The 20,382-nt window shown below is 35.4% G+C and overlaps 1 protein-coding gene across 1 annotated transcript in view; it reads left to right on the top strand.

Annotated features, from left to right (window-relative positions):
• Nucleotides 1–20,382, top strand: part of LOC150081621 (serine/threonine-protein phosphatase 2B catalytic subunit 2-like) — a 148,012-nt gene that overhangs the window by 96,111 nt on the left and 31,519 nt on the right. The window contains exon 9 of the mRNA XM_090380569.1: nt 8,378–8,503. Coding sequence (XP_090236695.1) covers nt 8,378–8,503 — 126 coding nt within the window. The remainder of the gene's footprint in view (nt 1–8,377; nt 8,504–20,382) is intronic.

Genomic DNA, 20,382 nt, shown 5'->3' with positions numbered 1-20,382 from the left:
TTCATACAACAGTTTTGGTAAACATGACAATTTTGACTGAAATGTTATCAGACACCCTCAATTTGCTTCAATTTATCGTTTTAAATGGAAAACAAAATGGAAAGTTCACTTGGTACAAACTAATATGTAGTTGAATCGCCTCTGGCCCTGATGGCATCAGCACACCCTAGAGGCATTGACAAGATCAATTTCTGAAGATAATCAACTGATAGTTTGTGGTTCCAAACACGAATTGTGGCTTCCTGAAGTTCATGAGGGGTCTTTAGTTTCTTTCTGGCAACTGCAGATTCCACACTATGCCAACAGTTCTCTATAGAATTCAGGTCTGGGCTGTTTCCTGGCCAGCTAAGAGTTGTAATGGACCATTCTTCCAACCATTTTTTTCACTTGTAACAAATGTAAACACATTACTGTTGAACCTCTAATGCAGAAATGAAACTAAAGTAACTATAGAAGTGCCTACTTACACTTTTCACTCGATGACAAGGAGCAGAGTCGTCCTGAAAGATGCAGTTACTTGACATGTTGAAATGGTCTGTAATGGTTGGCAGCAATTTGTCTTCCAGTATAGCCAGGTATCCATTGACATTTACAGAACCTTTTATAAACTGCAGGTGACGTACTCTGCGAAATGCACCCCCCCATATCATTTGGCTGGTAGGGAATTTCATTTTTAGACACCATAACAGTCTGAATGGTATTCTTCATGACGTCTATGGCAAATCGCTTGCCTCCCATCAGAGTCATGCAGGTTGAATTTCTTATCATCTGAGAAAATAACTGACTTCCACTGCTCAGGGGTCTATTTGACGTGCTCCTTACACCAAATTAATCGGGCCTTTTTCTTTTTTTGTGTGAGGAGGGGCTTTTTCTTAGAATGACAGGCTACAAGTCCATTTTTGAAGAGGTGTCTTCTGACTTATTGCACTTGCTACCACTCCTGTATGTTCTTCCCATTCTCTGTTCAGCTCAGACGAAGCTTTATGGTTTTTAAGGCATAAGTGCTTCAAAACGCAGTCTTGTTTTGGCATAGAGACTCGTTTGCATCCAGTTTCTTTTTTCCTTATCAGCAGAACTAGTATTCTTGAGTTTGGAAAGAAATCTCACTGTCGACTGATTACAAGACACTCTAAGCAATATGACGGGAAGAACATCCTTCCTCATGTAAAGTAATAATAGCACTCTTTCTTCGTGGCTTCAACTGCATGTAACTCACCAACCCAACACAGTCAAGGAATGACTGCAACTCTTGCTGAGCGTGCTTATATAGCTGAAAGTAACAGCTGATGCAATACTACATCATCACCTACGTGTATCAATCTTATCTGATACAATTTGTAAGAAATATTGCCATATACTTATGTTATTCGGACGACAATTACAATTTTAAGGGGTGATGCACTTTTTTTGAAAACCAGTGTATAATATTAAAAAAATGTTATATCATAGTTATTATAATAATATGATTATAAGTTATAATTATAACTTATAATTAACCTTTTTATAATGAAATAAATACTTAAATTTAAAAAAAAATATGTTTAAGTAACTTAAACAAAAATTACGTGGCAACCCTGGAATGTTTTTGTGGCACCCTGGTTGAAAATCACTGGGTTAAGGTATTTATTTCTTTGTAATTATTCTTTTCCTCTGTGACTGTTTACCTTCATGCTCTTAAAACTTTGTTTTCAGTATTTAATTGTATCACTGTTCTAAAACAGACCAGCAGCTCACAATCTGCACCTTATTGCAGATGTAATCCTATTGGTCTGTTTATGTAAAAACTCCTCTAAATACAATTTACTTCTTTAATTTATCTAACGGGATCCTCTGTTTCATTTATTGCTTCAAATTTTTTCTCCTCTTCTGTCTTTGTCATTATTGTCCTTTTCCTTATATTGTCTGTCACCACCCGACAAAATTTTTCATCATACCTCTGGAACGGAAGTTGGTTATTCTAAACAAAATTAATGTCCCTGATTATGAAAATATCAATTTTTTACTTCTGTCACGTCTACATCAAAAGATATATGCATTTTTTAAATTCCTTGTTTTTATATAATATCAGCATAATAGTTGTAATTATTACACAATATATGTTACTTAGACATGTTTTCCACTGAATGATTTCCTTTTATACTCCATATTGCTTTCCCATTAAAAGAACCAACAGTAATCTCCCATCATGGCAGAGTCCCAGCAACGTTGGTACCGTTTTTCCATTGCAGATTATGTCCTGGTCAAACTTCTCTCCTTGTTCATCACTGACATCTGCTAAGGTTTCAGGAAATAAATCCAGATGGGAATGAAGGAAATGCATTTTCAGTGACATTCGGCACCCCATGTTCTTGTAACATTTTCAGCAAGTTTGTGACCAGTTGCTCATAGTTCTTCTTTTCTCTTTCCAAGGAATCTGTGTACCACAGCTTTGAAAGATCTCCATGCGGCCAGTCAACATCATTCAGGTTTCTTTGAAATTCTTCATCTTTTAGGAGCTTTTTATTTGAGGACCTATGAAAATTCCTTCCTTCAGCTTTGCATGAGATAAATTTGGAAACATTTTTAGTAAATATGTGAATCCTCTGCTTTCTTTATCCAGTGCCTTAGTGAAATTTTTAATCAGTCCAAGCTTGATGTGTAAAGGGAGAAGAAAAACCTTTTGTGGATCAAACAATGGAACATACTTTACATTGCTTTTGCCGGGAATATATTCATCTCCCTTGTCGAAGTGTTGTATAATGTAGTGTTTGGCTGTTGCACGACTATCCCACAAACACGGGAAACAATAGTATTTAGTGAAACCACCTTGCAACCCAACAAGCAGTCTAATCACTTTGAGATCACCACAAATATTCCAACCATAGTCATTGTAACATACAGCAGCAAGAATCTGGGACATACTATCGTAAATTTCTTTCAGGCCAACAGCACGAACAAGAGGAATTGATGGTAAAGTATTTCCATTATGAAGCAATACTGCTTTCAAACTTAGCTTTGACACATCAATGAACAAACGCCATTCAAAGATATTGTGATCAATATTCAGTTCTTGCATAAGACCAACGATGTCTTTGCAGACACACATGTTGTTTTCCATTGAAAAATATCTTGAAATCTCTTCATTTCGGTTACGATATATTGTAGCTTTGACACATCAATGAACAAACGCCATTCAAAGATATTGTGATCAATATTCAGTTCTTGCATAAGACCAACGATGTCTTTGCAGACACACATGTTGTTTTCCATTGAAAAATATCTTGAAATCTCTTCATTTCGGTTACGATATATTGTAATGTTTGTACCTTTGGCGAGTAGGTTCCACTGTTGTAGTTTGGATCCGAGTGATTCAGCCTTCTCTTTGGCTAAGCCCCAAGTCTCTGATCAAGTCGCTTAATTTTTCTTGTTCAATGTAGTGTGGGGCCTTCTCTTTTTCTGGCTTGTAGTGCAAATCATGTGAAGTACATGGTTCCATGACATCTGGTAAAACGATTTCTTCTGTACCTTCATCACTACTTCCAATACCCCAAGATTTTGGTGGCACAGGTTCTGGCAGTTCTTTACCGTGTGGCACTGGCCTAATTGCTGATGGGATATTTGAAGCAGTGCTTGCTCTTTTTTAGAAATAACTTTTATTTTTGTCATGCAGAAATAGCAGTCGTCGAAATGATCCTTGGGCTCGCACCACACTGTTGGGACAACAAAAGATATGCTCTCAGCTTGCCATATAACCACAGTCTTAAGTTCGTTACAAGTAATACAACAGATATGTGGAGCCCTATTTTTTCTTGGTCACCAATCTTGCAGCCAAAGTACAATGAATATGCAACTTTTGTGACATTGTATATTTTCTTCCTCTGAGTTTTTGGGTTTAAGTGTCCACAAACATAGCAGAAGTTTTCTGGGTGATTAACTCAAAGTTCTGTGCTTTGTCTTCTCCATTTTAACAATGCATTAACCTAAAAACAGTAAAAACAATTGGTAAATTTGAACAGAAGGTGAATTCTTGTAGCGTAGTTTATCATACACTATATATTGAACAGTTGAATGGTGTAATAAAATTAATGAAAATACTGACTTGTCTGGAAAAGTGCATCAAAATATACTATTTTGCAAGAACAGTAATGATGTACTTAACTTTTAGCCCAATAAACAAAAGTTAATAAGTTTAAAAATTTGTATTTCAAACAGTAATGATATCTTTGTACAGAATCCAGTTATTTATCTATATCTTAAAACTGAGATGTGATAGGAAATTTTTGATTTTTAATTGATTTTTTTTTTTTAGGTAAAAATCATGTTGGGTAGTGCTTTTTTTCTATCTGATTTTCTCCTGGTGTGGGGGGGGGGGTGCATGTGTCTAAGTTGTTATTAATTTCTTCGTTATTATTTTGGGTTCTCTCTCTCTCAGTATTCTCACCACTATACTGGGGCCATTCCTAGTGTATGTGGTGCCTGGGTGCCAATTGAAATTTGGCATTCTCCTTTAAAATTTTCTTCATGTGTGTATATGTAAGTTTCAGGTTTTCAGGTGCCCTTGAACATTGGCACCCAGGTGCAGTGCTCTGCACCCCTTTCACCCTCTGGATGGTCCACCCCTGGGAGATCTAAGTCAGAGTCATGATTGGTATTTCCTCTGTTCTGAGATTTTTCTCCTATATTCTGATCTTTTCCAGTCATTTTGTTGTTATAATCTAATTCCTCAAGCGTGGTCCAGTTTATTAGCGTGAACCTTTTTTAACCAGAGGTACACAACTTTTCTGTTTTGGCGGGAAAAGCAGGCTAGACAAAGAAAACTACTTCAAAGTCTAAGTATGAGCAGAATCTGAAGTCAAGTTTGCATTTTCATCAAAAATAATATCTATCCAACTAATTTTAATGCTAAAATAATCAAAATTGTTGAACTTTTGAACTGTAAATAAGTCACAAGTTGTAACAGTAGGATTACTACAGCTAGTGCTGTAGCAATCGTGCTGCACAAAAGCATGTTCAAAAGTCCAAAATAAATATACTAGTGTACTACTATTTCCCTTCATCTTCAGACATCTTTATAATACAGAAATCCATAAGTAGAAGCTGAAAAATCCCCAATCTTCAAAAGTTGTGTCGAACACTGTCTGCCCTTTATCTATCAAGTGAAACATCTCTCCTCACGTCCACCCTCTACTGCACATCTACCCTCGAACTCTGCATATGTCAGTGTTAAACTTCAGTTGATTTCTTAGCCCATCTGCCTATTTTTTCTAGTTATTTTCATTAGCATACCTTCATTACTATCATTAACCACCATGCAAATGTTTATCTGCAAATTGGACATTAACCCTGATATGCCTTTATCAGTATCATTGATAAATAGAGAAAAACAACGAGCCCAACACTGAACTCTGGGAGTTTATATAAGTAAAGAAGTGTTTGGTTTTTTTTATTTGCATCCTTTGCCAAAGATTTCTCGTAATCTGACTTGTCTTGTCTAACTTCCTTTGTGGCTTGATTGTAGACTAGTTTATATGTACCACTAATAACATTGGTCCACGAAGAGCAATGTCCATTGATTACTACTGTCTTCTGCCACTCAACCATCCCTTTATCCATAGTAGCAACTTGCCCTTAATGCCACACTGCTCCAGTTTGTACAGCAGTCTTTTATGTACAACAGTATCAAAAGCTTTCCTGAAATCTAAGTTTATGATATCAAAATTATTTTATGGATCCAGTACTTTTGTCATTGTCATAGTACCTAATCAAATTGGTCAGTCAATATCTCCCCTTAAGGAATCTATGCTGTGACTCAAGTATAACTACACTCCTGTCTGGATGGTCCTGCATCACTTCTTTAACCAGTGACTCCATAATTTTCCTTTAAACAGAAATTAAGCTAACAGGTCGTAATTACTTGTCACCTTTTGATCTCCCCCAACCTTTGTGAATTGGAGATATGTTTGCTCAACTCCAATCCACAGGGACCTCCCTTGAATACAAAGATACTCGCATATTTATGGCTTAGCATTTGTTTAACTTCTTTGCTGCCTCCCTTAATATAATTTGATAGATCCCATCCACCCTGGGTGCCTTCTTTTAAACTTTGGCAATTTCTGTTCCATATTTTTTCAGTTATTACAAAATTATTTAGCTCCTTGTTAAAGTTGGATAAGCTTAAGTGGATGCCTTGTTGAAGTTTGATAAACTTTAACAAGGCATCCACTTCCTTAAAGAATTCCTCATGTGCAAACATAGAGGGAAAATACCTATTCAGTTTGTGAGCAACTGGAGCAGGCTCATCAACAGTTAAAACATAGATATCAAGTGGACTAATGTGATTCATCCATTTTCTTCTATTGTTTATATAAGTAAAGAAGTGTTTGGTTTTTTTATTTGCATCCTTTGCCAAAGATTTCTTGTAATCTGACTTGTCTTGTCTAACTTCCTTTGTGGCTTGATTGTAGACTAGTTTATATGTACCATAGGCTTCTGTATCATCTGATATTTTATATGCATCCCATGCATTTTTGTTTTCTTCCATGTGTCTCATTAGATCATCTAATATCCATTTAAGTCTTAACCTGGAATGGTATTTCTTAATTGGTATGAAAACTTAGTAGCGTCTGTGATTATTTTTCTGAGTTCTTCCTGTTTAGAATTTGTTTTGGTGACATCATTAGTAGGTCTCACTTTATGGAATTTAAAAACGGTTCTGAGATAACTATAGTCTTCTTTATAAAAGCAAAAACATTTACCTTTAATGGTAAATACATCTTTATGTAAATTCCACACCAAAACACTATGATTAGTGCCAATTAGTGATTCATTTATCTGCAGATTCTTAATACATGAAGAATGACTGCTAATAATCAGATCAAGAATCTCTCTCTCTCTCTCTCTCTCTCTCTCTCTCTCTCTCTCTCTCTCTCTCTCTCTCTCTCTCTCTCTCTCTCTCTCATTGCCTTCTAACATGATGCTGTAGAAAACAGTTATCCAGTAAATTGACGAATAGTCTTGCTAGTGTTTGAGTGACCAACCCAAGTTAAAATCCTCCATCATATAAGACATTCTGATTTACTGGCCTACCATTTCTCTGTTTAGTTGTTTGATGTATTCATCACAGTCATTAGGCGGCCTGTAACATATTCCTCCCCTCATTTAATTCATTTACCTGCCGAAAAGGCCACAACAGATTTCCCCATGAAATTATATGATTTATTATGGACAAATATTTCTTGGAAAGTAATACTTAAAGAAAATAAAGGTATCAGTTTCTAAATCTTCACAAAGAGCCAAAGAAAATACTGAAATTTAAATGTAAAAAATGGTTTTAAGGAATAATTAAAATCATGAATAATTAATCTGCATTTTTCAAAACAGTTGCTAATGTGGGTTTTGGAAACTTCATTCCAAGTACTCATTGTCATATGAAATGTATATAATGTTTCAATTTGCAAAAGTCTTTTCAGTTTTTGAAATTTCATTAGCCAAAAAATTTAGTTATGACAGATGACAGTTTACTTTTAAATTTCCGCATAAATTCAAGTTCCTTCACATTTCTGACAAAGAACTTTTAACTGTGCTAATCCAATAATTAATCACTAAGTTTATTTTATCTAAATTTATTAATTTTGGAATTACTTGTATTTTGCTCTTAGATAATTTATAGAATATTTTTAATGCTTTGGAATGTTTTTGCTGAATAAAAATGGCATCTGAATATTTAGTTATTTATAAATTAAAACTATATTTAAAAAAAAATTAAATGTAATTTAATTTTGATAATTAATAAAAAATCTTAAAAGTGGTGCTATATTTGAATAATTGATATGAATCAGTACTACAGTGACAGGCCCACTCTAGTTGCCAAACATTTTAGATGCCCAGGAAAGCTTTAAAATTGACTGTTTTGCTTGCAATTTTTAAATATTTCAACGGAGATCTCCCCCCCCCAATTACAGGGGCATAGCGAATATTGTTGTAAAAGAATTGTCATGTTTTTAATCTGGCTCCCAAAAAACAATGCAAAGCACTTACCTGCTGTTGATAATACCTTTTCTAATATGCAGATTAGCAGGCAACGGTTGCTGATAGTAACTTAGAAGTTGGCTGTATGTATAATAACATACTTTCAAAACATGCTTATAGTTAGTAATAGATATATGCATAATTATACTATGCATATATCTCATTCTTTTATATCATTAATTAAGGCTCACTAAATTATTCAAATTTAATAAGATGTCTGTCTACAAATGAGCAGTGTATTCACAAGGGTAGCATATGGTGCTCCTTGCTTGTATTTGTCTGTGTATTGAAGTAGCTATAATTCATATATGTAAATATAAAGAATTCTCATATTATGTGTGAATTATTCATCTCAAAAACTTTCTTATAGCTGCAGTTTTAAAATATGAAAATAATGTAATGAATATCCGCCAGTTCAACTGCTCTCCTCATCCATACTGGCTGCCAAACTTCATGGATGTATTTACATGGTCTTTACCATTTGTTGGAGAGAAAGGTAATTAATATTTTTTAATGCTTAGTACTTTTTTTAATGAAATTTATCAAATTCATCATACTGTTTTGATTTTATTTAATACATATTTTTTAAATGTGTGTATCATTAAAATATTAAAGGAAATTGTACATTATGAAGTTTATTTGACTGTAAGGATGGAAGAGGTACATAACATTTTTAGTAGACTTAGACATAGAACCTTATGTATATAGATTATGAAATTGAATCTTCAAGTTCAAAGCAGCTTTAAAAGAATAATAAAGACGTATTATAATAAATAAAGTATTAATAAGAAGTCAGGTGACTTGTTCACTATATAATTTCCATTTTAAAAGAAATAAAGAACAGTAAGGAGGGGAAAGAAGTGAAAGTTTATAGAAGGCTGAAAACTAAAATTTTGAACCCGAAATTAAATATTTGGGATTATTAAACTGACTTTTCAGTCTAGAATTTCTTAACGATTTATCACTAATGATTGACATCCTGTAGCACAGAGTAGTAAGATATCTTACTACCCTCTGTCCTGCAGGAGCTCTCTTACCTTTCAGAAGCTTTACAGAATCACTATGGTAAAAGCAGATAAATTAATTATTCGAACTATCAATGCTATTGCTAATTTGAAAAATTCCGAAGGAAATTATGACGCTTGTTGAGCATGTTGAAGTGGAAAGAATTTGAAGGAATCAAAATTGAAAGTAAGAACACATTTAAAAAATTACCTCTTGACTAGTTATTAAATACATTGTTTTATCCTTAAAGGATAAGTTATTAATGCAACAGAGCAATTTTAAATTAAATAATGAAAATAATGATCCCATTGACGAGGAATTGAAAGAAATTTTAAACATATGCTACCCGGAATTTTGGAACATGAAAGAGCTTTCGTCTTGGTGGCCAGATGGTGAAAACCGAATAAGAAATTTTTCGGTTTTCAAAGAAATTTTAGTTTTCCGATAAAATATGAAATAAAAATTAGTGATTTTAAAGGTTTTGTCAAAGACAGTTTATCTTTAAAATCAAGTGAAATTCCCTTTTCAATTAAGAAAGCCAGAAATATATTTCAAACCATTGCGATTAGCAGTGATGAAGCTGAGCGAGCTTTCAGCATAATGAATAATATTGAGTGAACGAATGAATATTGTTGACAATTAAACACGTTGCAGATTATGACATCTACATGGAAAACCATTGCTTCAGTTTGATCCAGATTGGTACGTCAAATCATCGCTCAGCTATTGAGCAAAGCAGATTGACAATAAATATTAATTAAGTAAATTGTATGTGGTAATTTTTAGAATACATTTTTCTTGAATATTTGTGTAATCATTTTTTTTTTCATGTAATAAATATTGTGGAATGCTTTGTTGATAGTTTTTGTTATTTGTGATATGGGAAGTATTTTGTGTTATTTTTTATTCACAATATTAGAATTTTATCATGAAAATAATGTATCCATTATATTTCCTTTTTTGTTAAAAAAAAAAAAAAGACTAATAAAAAAGTTGCGTATGTGCTGAGCACGCAGGGTAGATGGTTTATGTGAAACAACCTTTGCGTTTCTTTTAGGTACAGTATTTTGATTTGTTTATTGATTATGAAATAAAAGAGCTTTTTTGTTGAACATTCGCAAAATTTCATAATTTCTGGAAGACAAGATACAATGAATTTGTGACAACTAAAGTAAGAGATGTATATTTGCGAGTGCAAAGTATCTAAATATCTGTAAAATAACACAGATTGATGTACTGATCTTGTAGTTGAAGCGACATACGCAGCTGTTAAGGGCACCTAACAATGGAATGTAACGAAAATGCGAGACGAAAAAAATAAATTGTTCACAAATATTTGTATTGTTACAGTCATATGATAAACACTTGTATTCTCGCAGTCATATGACAAATACTTGTATTGTTGTAATCATACTTACTGCAGTAGTAACTTCAGAAAGTATGATTGTAACGTCACACTATTCAAAAATTCTAAAAAGAACTCCAGATTCTATTGTATCCAGGTATCACGAGGACCAAGCTTTTATGTGTGGTTTTTTTTTTTTTTTTTTAAGATAGACCTTATACATATACAGTGATATGCATGGTTAAGTGGGCAAACCCCCCCCCCCCCCCCGAATCCACTCCTGACTCAAGATATCATCATACTGGCAGTCACGGAAAATGCATCACGCGCACTAACATAAGTGCAAGCGTGGGAAGTGCCTCTGGTGGAAACCGCAGATGACGTCACTTCCATAACCAATAAAATTACTCGGTAGAAAGTCGGAAAAACTGCGAGTCCATTGTTAAAATATTCACAGCTCACCACTGCCTATAACACACTCCTACTCTCAACTTGGTTTTCCCAGTGCTTATGTCCCACCACACTGACTTAACACTGCACTGTACATCAATGTCAACTGGATGCACTTCCTAAGATTTTGTGTTTCTTAACAAACAGCATCACCTCTCCTCCCCTTCTAGCCTTTCTGTACTCATTGTACCCCCTGAATTCCAATTCTGCATTCTTTACCTCTGTGTGACACCATATTTCTTATATCCCAACAACATCAGCCTTTGTCTTCACCAGCATCTCAAATTAGTAGTAGTAGTAGTGGCATGTGATGCAAGAAAGCAAGTGTATGAGCTTATGCACCATCAGCCAAAAAAAAAAAAAAAAAAAAAAAAAAAACATACCATTCTCTCCAAAATGCCTGTCCAGTTCCTCCTTAAATTTATTTAAACTATCAACTTCCTCAATGACAGATGGAAGTTTGTTCCAGCAATTAACCACCCGCTGGCTAAAGGCAAATTTCCGCACATCTATTCTACATCTGTCTTTTCTTAATTTGAATTTATGCCCTCTTAGGTTCGTAATCTGAACAAGTGGAAGGATCCCATCAGAATTCACCTTGAGCCTTGCACATTCCCTCCAGGGCCGAATTGATTGACAAGGCTCTCATCATGTATTCCCTCCTATTGTCTGGCCAGAATTGCAGATACTTTCAAATTTAACCCTGACTCACGACTTTTTTGCAACATTGACCTGTACTTGTTAAGTAAATATGTAGATCTCCTACTCTTAATGTCATTGGTGCCAACGTGTACAACAATATCACCTTTTGTGCCCTTAAAAGATGATATATGCTTTACAACGTCACCAACTTTTAACCCTGGCAGACATACCCTGGTCCTGTTCCATTTATCCTTTTTACACAATATATTCCTCTTCTCCCTGACAATAGAGTCACCAACAGTAACTAGTTCCTTTGGGACCAGCACATTCTGCCTTGGAGATTGCCGCTGTGTTGCCTGATGCCCAGGAGTGAGCTCTGCCGTTGAGTTGGGCAGCTGAGAGCTTGATGGGCCCCTCATTAATTTCTTCGAGGGCATCCCTACAACTCGAGCTCTCATAGAGGCCCAGTAGAACGCTCAGTTGATGCCTAATTTCTAGACACTCTCTGCACCTGGCACACACAAAGACATCCTCCTTGGCTAGATCATGTTCTGTTCTAGAGCATGATCAAAATTCATCAAGTTTATTTTCTATTCTTCTAGCATTGGTATACATGCACCTGTTCTTAATTACCCTGACACAACCCATGTATTTATTTGTTCCCCGATGACTCTTTGCAGTCCTTTAAATCCCGAGCACCTCGCTTTCCAGGCTGCTGCTCATTCCAATAGAATTTAATGAAATATGCAATGTAAAAATAAAAGGAAGAAATAGTTGACATGAAGGAAACATACATAAAAGAAAAACTTTGCATGGTAAAATCATGTTAATTTGAAGTTGAAGGACCAAAAATACATTGTTTTGATTTAAACGAATTTGAAGTATATATACAAATTCGGAATATATTAAATTAATGAAGAGAAATTTTTAGTTACTCTTATTAACACTTTGTATAATTTCTGAAATTCTGATTTAAAATATTAATCTTTTACTATTTACTGTGATTGGCATTCACGAATATACAATTAACAAGTTAATTTAGTCAATACGATAAAGATAACAATTGTGCTGTGGAGAAATGCAGTAGTAATTTCCTGTGTGATACAAAGCTTACTAAGTTTCATTTTAGCTGCCATTATATAGTTTGGTGTGTACAAGCTTATGCATAAAAATGTGTGCTGTGTATTATTATGTATAATATTGTAAAATAATAAGAGAAGTTTACCTCAATATAGTACGTAGAACACTTCCGTATGATACTCTCCAGAAATTAAAACAAAAAACTTACATTAGAGTAACAAATAATTTTAAAAAATAATAAAAAATCAATTTAATGCAATTAAAAATAAGAAAATTAATTAAAAGAATTTAATGAAAAAATTGCAAAACGATTTTCCTTCCGGAAGCTGTCAATGCTTTTCGACTGTATGTTGTGATCACAGGAATGAAAATTACCGAATAGGGGTGAGTATGAAACTTAAATAGGGATTATTTTTCTTCGCACATGCGCGTAAAGGCCGACGAATCAGAGATGAGATATGGCCGACGAACATTAACAGAATTTTCGTGTAATTTAATTTCTACGGTTTCTGCAATTAATAGTCATGTATAATTACATTGGACACTATTTTGGCCTCTTTAAATAAAAAAAAGTATGTTTTTTGTTAATGGCGTGAAAGGCTAATTCTGACGCTGCTGAACGAGAAGCACGAACTGAGGCCACAATTTGATTAAACATGAATATTCAAGGGAAAACTCATTGAACCTTGGTAAGATGAGTCACAGAGAGAGAGAGAGAGAGAGAGAGAGAGAGAGAGAGAGACCATATTATTTGATGTTTAATCCAGGCAAAAAATATATTTTTCTGTTTTCTGCAATAAACTTTGTAACTAAGTGCGTATTGCCCTTGCTCTCTGAGCTTGTAAACAGTTAACATCACTATGCAACAGCTCAGGGTGGTAGCAGAAAATGCCAGTATCTGAGTATGGCTGAAAAATGTTTAGTCAAAATTTTACCTTGGTTGTGGAATTAACCCTTAATCAAGTACAAAAACATTTCTGATAAACTGATGAGACCATGTTAAGATATTCTTAAAGATAAAATAAATTTTATCCTAATTTTTTTACTCCTGAGGAGGTGGGGGGGGGGGTACATTTTTTACATTTAATCCTGCACCAGGTTCAGGGTCTAAAGGACTCTGCATCTGGTACTGGGTTAAATCTGTCCTCCGCAACTGCTGTATGGATAAATGTCTATTCACTGAAAACAGTATCCATGAAAAGAAAATAACACCTGCAGCTATATACAGTAAGTCCCCGACATACGTAATAAGAGATGTTCCAGGACCTCTTACGTAAGTAGAGTTTTACGTAACTTGGGAATGACTAAAAATATTGTTACTATATCCCTGATATGCCAAAATTACAAAAACCACATAATATCATAATATTCTCAGAAGAATAAAGAAAAACAGTTATATATTTTTCAATTAATTAGTTTTTTATATATATTAGTTGTATACATAAAGAAATAATTATTTTTAATTTGTTCAATTAAAAACTTTATCTGGGGACAGCGGTGAAGTAGCTGTAGTGGTACATAAGAAAAGGAAAGAAGAAAAAACATGTTATTGTACTGTAGTAGCTTTGGTATTATAGTTGACTTCATTGGTGCTCATCCTTTCACCACTTCTTGTATTCTGTCTTTGTCCTTTGTTATTGTGTTTACTGTTGACACCGACAAATCTAAATTCTGCACAATACTTGTTAATGTTTGACCATTTTCATATATCCTTATTATTTTAATTTTCTGATCCAAATCTATCGCTTTCCTTTTCTTGATAGATTTACTAGTACTGCTGTAACTTATTCTGTTAGTTGGCACCATGATAACATTAACTTGAAATTTTCTATAAAGAACTTCATAGGGTGAAGGTGTAAACACACTATTATCACCTCACATGTGCTCACATTTTACTAAAGCACATTTCTGGAGGTTACTACCATAAAACAATAAAAACAATTTGCAGTTCGATCTTATTGCATTTGCGATAATACTGATAGCTGGAATTCTGTCGGTTTTTGCATTATTGTGGTGAAATGTATGGCCCCTTCACTGAAATCTTCAGTCATGTTTTCAGTCAGAAAACATAAATAAATTTTCAGAATCTCTCTTCATTCCTATTTTTTAGCTTCATAAACTTGCCATTCCGTATCTCCATGGCAATATCATGTTCTGGAACGGAACATGATATTGCCATGGGGGATGTCTTTGTGTGCGCGCGATATAAGGAGTGTAAGGAAATCAGGCGACAACTCAGCGTTGTTATGGGCCTATATGAGAGTTTGAAGGACAGGGTGGATGCCCTCGAAAGATCTAAATTGAGGGGCCCATCAGGCTCTCAGCTGCCCACATCAACGCCAGAGCTTGCACTTGGTCATCACGCAGCACAGGGCCAACCCCCAAGGCAGATTGCGCTGGTCCCAAAGGAACTAGTAGTTGTTGGTGACTCTATTGTCAGGGAAACGGGAAATATATTGTGTAAAAGGATAGGTGGAACAGGACCAGGGTATGTCTGCCAGGGGCAAAGGTTGATGACGTAGAGCAGATATCATCTTTTAAGGGCACAAAAGGTGATATAGTTGTACACATTGGCACTAATGATATTAAGAGTAGGAGACCGGCAGAATTACTTAACAAGTACAGGTCACTGTTGAAAAAAAGCCGTGAAGTAGGGTTGAATTTGAAAGTGTCTGCAGTTCTGCCCAGACACGATAGGAGGGAGTATATGATGAGAGCCTTGTTGATCAATTCGGCCCTGGAAAGATTGTGCAAGGCTCAAGGGGTAGAATTTTTTTCAGCCTGGACTGTACTTGTTAACAGGAGAGATTGCTTCTACAGGGACGGGATACACTTAAATAGAAAGGGTGCAAGAATATTTGCTGATGCTATTGAGGCAGTGTTAGGTGGGTTGGAAAACTGATAGCTTGGGGGGATACAAGGACTAATAGTTTAACAGTAGCCGTAGGCAGAGGTGAAGGTGATTCTTGCACAACTTCTATTAGAATAAGTAGCGACCTGGAGCGAGGGGTGTTGGGGGTTTCAGGGACGGATGTCAGTCATCGTGAAACAGGTGGGTATATTGGATGTGTTAGAGTGGCTGGGAATAGGAATAGGTGCATGCTAGAAGTATAGTAAATAAATTTGATGAATTTGAAGTGTTGGTCAAGACATCAAAGGTGGATATTGTTGGGATATCAGAGACGTGGTGTCACCCAGATATAAGGAATGCCGAACTGGAATTTGGGGAGTACAATGTGTACAGAAAGGATAGACAGGATAGGAAGGGAGGAGGTGTTATGCTGTTAATAAAGAAAAATATAAAATCAAAAGAAGTGCATCCAGTTGATATAGATGAACAGTGCACTGTTGAGTCAGTTTGGTGTGACATAAGCACTGTGAAAGCAAAAATTAGAGTAGGAGTGTGTTATAGGCCTAATGACTTGAATGAGTACAATGAACAATTGTACAGAGAAATAGTGGGCTAGTAAATCGGAATGTCTTATAATGGGGGATTTTAACTTCCCAGATATTGACTGGAACTTCTGGGTTGGGCACTCACACACTAGTCAGACTTTTGTGGATTTATTGGATGATTGTTTTCTGCAGCAGCATGTTCGAGAGGCAACCAGAGAAAGTAATACTCTTGATCTGGTTATCAGCAGTGATCATTCATGTATTAGGAATTTGCAGATAAAGGAACCACTAGGTGGCAGTGATCACAGTGTACTGACGTGGGATTTACTTAAAGATTTAATTACCATCAGGGGTAAAGGAAAGGGTTTTTGCTTTCGTAAAGGCGAGTACAGTTGTCTCCGACAGTTTTTAAATTCTGTACAGTGGGATCAACTGACGATGTTACCAACAGTAAATTCTAAGTGGGAAGCATTCAAGGAATTAATCGTGGAAGCTACTAAAAGTTTCATACCTATTAAGAAATATTGTTCAAGGTTTAGGCCTAAATGGTTGTCAAATGAACTAATGAGACTTGTAACAGAGAAGAAAAATGCATGGGATGCATATAAATTATCAAGCGACTCAGAAACCTGTGGCAGATATAAGTTAATCTGTAATCAGGTCACAAAGGAGGTTCGGCAGGCGAAGGCAGATTACGAGAAATCCTTGGCAAAAGATGCTAAGAAAAACAGCAAGGATTTCTTTACTTATATAAACTCTAAAAGGAAGGGGATGAATCTGATTGGTCCACTTGACATCGATGGTTTGACTGTTGATGATCCTGCTCAGATAGCAAACAAACTGAATGAGTATTTTGCATCTACATTCACACGTGAGGAATTATTAAGGTTTGAAAATGGCAGAAGGTTATCAAATTGTAGCAGGGTGCTTAATGATCTTGTAATAACTGAGAGCAAAGTGGAAGAGAAATTGTTGAGGTTAAACGTAAGAAAAGCACCTGGGGTGGATGGGATCTATCCAGTTATATTAAAGGAGGCGGCAAGGCAACTAAGCAAACCCCTAGCCATAATTATGAGAGCATCCTTGGACTCAGGGGCGGTTCCCACGGACTGGAGATGTGCAAATGTATCCCCAATTCACAAAGGGTGATCGAAGGGTGACACGAGTAATTACAGACCAGTTAGTTTAACTTCTGTTCCGGGTAAAATAATGGAGTCGCTGGTTAAAGATGCATTGCAGGATCATCTAGACAAGACTGCAGCAATAATTCAGACACAGCATGGGTTTGTTAAGGGAAAGTCTTGTCTGACAAATTTGATAGGATATTATGATGTGGTTACAAAGGAACTGGATGCAAAAAACAATTTTGATATCATATATTTGGATTTCAGGAAAGCTTTTGACACTGTTGCGCATGGAAGACTATTGTACAAATTGGAGCAGAATGGTATTAAGGGTAAGTTGCTACAATGGATAAAAGGATGGTTAAGTGGGAGAAGACAGAGGGTGGTAATCAATGGGTGCTGCTCTTCGTGGACTAGTGTTATTAGTGGCGTCCCACAGGGTTCGGTGTTAGGTCCACTGTTGTTTTGTATATTTATCAATGATATTGATGAAGGTATATCAGGCTTAATGTCGAAGTTTGCAGATGATACAAAGGTTGGCAGGGTTGTTAATGGTAGTGTGCTACTGCAACAGGATCTAGATAATTTGGGCAGATGGGCTAAGAAGTGGCAACTGAAGTTTAACCTTGACAAATGCAAAGTACTGCATATGGGTAGAAATAACCCCAGAGAAACGTACCAACTGTGTGGTACTACACTTAAGGTGGTAGAAAATGAAAAAGACCTGGGAGTAATTGTGCAGTCAGATATGAAGTTCTCTGAGCAATGCAGACAGGCTGCCAGGGCAGGTCATGGGGTTTTGTCAATGATATATAGGAATTTTGCTAGCAGGGAAAAGGAGGTGATTATCCCTCTGTATAAGGCAATGGTCAGGCCACGCCTTGAGTACTGCGTACAGGTCTGGAGACCTCATTTTAGGAAGGATGTAGATTTACTTGAGCGGGTACAGAGAAGGGCAACAAGATTGGTGAGGAGAATGAAGGGATCCTCTTACCAAGAGAGGCTTAAGTTCTGCAAATTGCAGTGGCTGGAGACTAGGCACCTGCGTGGTGATCTGATTGAGGTATATAAGGCCTTGAATGGATTGAGCACGCTGAATTCTGATGGGATCCTTCCACTTGTTCAGATTACGAACCTAAGGGGGCATAAATTCAAATTAAGAAAAGACAGATGTAGAATAGATGTGCGGAAATTTGCCTTTAGCCAGCGGGTGGTTAATTGCTGGAACAAACTTCCATCTGTCGTTGTGGAAGTTGATAGCTTGAATAAATTTAAGGAGGAACTGGACAGGCATTTGGAGGGAATGGTGTGTTTTTTTTTTTTTTTTTTTTGGCTGATGCTGCATAAGCTCATACATTTGCTTTCTTGCATCACATGCCACTACTACTATCTCACTTGTGCAATTTGTGCGTGCTGTGTTCGTCATTACTGATTGCTTATTATTATTATTTTTTTATTATTTTAATTTTAAAATCCTAAAAAAAAAAATAAAATAAGAGTGGAAAAATTTTTACATAAGTCTGAGGTTATGTAACTCGGGCTTACATAAGTCAGGGACTTGCTGTACTAAAATAAATAATCCATGGGGAAAAAAAAAAAAGCAACACTGATTTTCAGGATATTTGAACTGTTCAGTTCAAACTTGGAGGTTTTTATAGTTTTCTGTAAATAATGATATAAGTTACATAAAAGACAGAATTGATTTAATTCTGTACAGCTAAGGTAAAATTCACAACTGTAATCAAATGTAAAGCTCTAACTACCCACACAATAGGCTCGCTTGCTCTTGACTTCCCTAAAGCATTTTTTTTTTTTTTTTTTTGTATGGATTACAAGTATTAAAACAGCAAATAATATCACAAAATATGGATACTCTCTCTCTCTCTCTCTCTCTCTCTCTCTCTCTCTCTCTCTCTCTCTCTCTCTCTTTAGAAGGTATTTCCATTTATATATATATATTAAAAAAAAAAAAAACACGGTGCTTGTTTTAATGTATGACTCATACATAAAGCTATGTGACTTATGCAAAAATGAAACTTGGCGATCTTTCTTATTATGCACAAGAAATTGAAAAGGATTTTGCATCTCATTGTGGTTATGAATTCCTTAAGAACTATATATTTTTTTATTATTTTTTTTTTAAATCCTACAATGCAATGTATTTATTTCTCTGAAATACATTTATAATCATTCTCTCTTTAGAATTGATTGTGCGTATGTGGACACTTAAATGCATACCACCTCTGTGGTGAAATCATTTTGTATTTTTAGTGATGATTGTATTTATTATTTTTATTCCCATGGTGAACAAAATGGATTGTGTGTGCCCATAACATGAGTTACAGTTACATTATTCCACATGCAGTTCTTAGTGAAGTGAAGTAAATAAAAATGTAAATTTAAGGGTACTACATAACGATACTATATGCAATGCACTAGCAAATTTTTATTATAACAATGTTTGCATGCATTGTTTTGGTAGTCTTTTTGAATTATACATTCTATTTACAAGTTCCCAAACCCTTTCAGATTTCATTATATACTAAATAATCTATACTAAAATGCATATAGAACTATCCAGTTCTATCGTATATGCAGTAAGATAGTCCAGCAATTAATGTTGAACACATAAAAAATAATCAAAAACTAATGCCTGATAGAACCAACAGTAACCTCAGTAGTATTCATGTACTGATAATGAAGTAGGAAAAAGTTGATGCCCTTTGATATGTGTTATTGCAACAATTAATGCAAAAAAAAAAAATTTGAATAATTGTACCGGTTATTGATTTATTCTAGCATTCAAGGTCTAAGTGCTTAAGACATAAACGTTCATGAATCTAAAGGGAAATATCAGTGTTCTGATGGGGGTCTAATGAGGTCTACTCTTTGAAGAGTAGGGTAAATGCCCTCGAAGGAATAAAAATGGGGTCCCATTAAACTATCAGCTGCCCAAAACAACACCAGAGCTCACTCTTGTGCACAGGCAACATAGTGACAATCTTTTGAAAGCGGTGGACCCACAGGAGCTAGTTATTGTGGGTAACTCGATTGTCAGGGAATATATTGTGCAAAAAGGATAAGTGGAATAGGATATGTCTGCCAGGGAGTTGATGATGTTATATTAAGTGCACAAAGGGTGATATTGTTGTACACGTTGGCACTAATGACATTAAGAGTAGGAGATCTGCAGATTTACTTAGCAAGTACAGGTCAATATTGAAAAAGAAAAAAAAAAAAAAAGATGCGCATTGGGGATAAATTTGAAAGTGTCTGCAGTTCTGCCCAGACACGACAGGAGGGAATATATGATTAAAGCCTTGTCAATTAATT

This window comes from Mastigoproctus giganteus, chromosome 8 (genome assembly GCF_048544385.1).
Source record: "Mastigoproctus giganteus isolate SK-2022 chromosome 8, ASM4854438v1, whole genome shotgun sequence".
Taxonomy (NCBI): Eukaryota; Metazoa; Arthropoda; class Arachnida; order Uropygi; family Thelyphonidae; genus Mastigoproctus; species Mastigoproctus giganteus.
The sequence above is the reverse complement of the archived record's forward strand: the minus strand, read 5'-3'. Positions and strand labels throughout refer to the sequence as shown.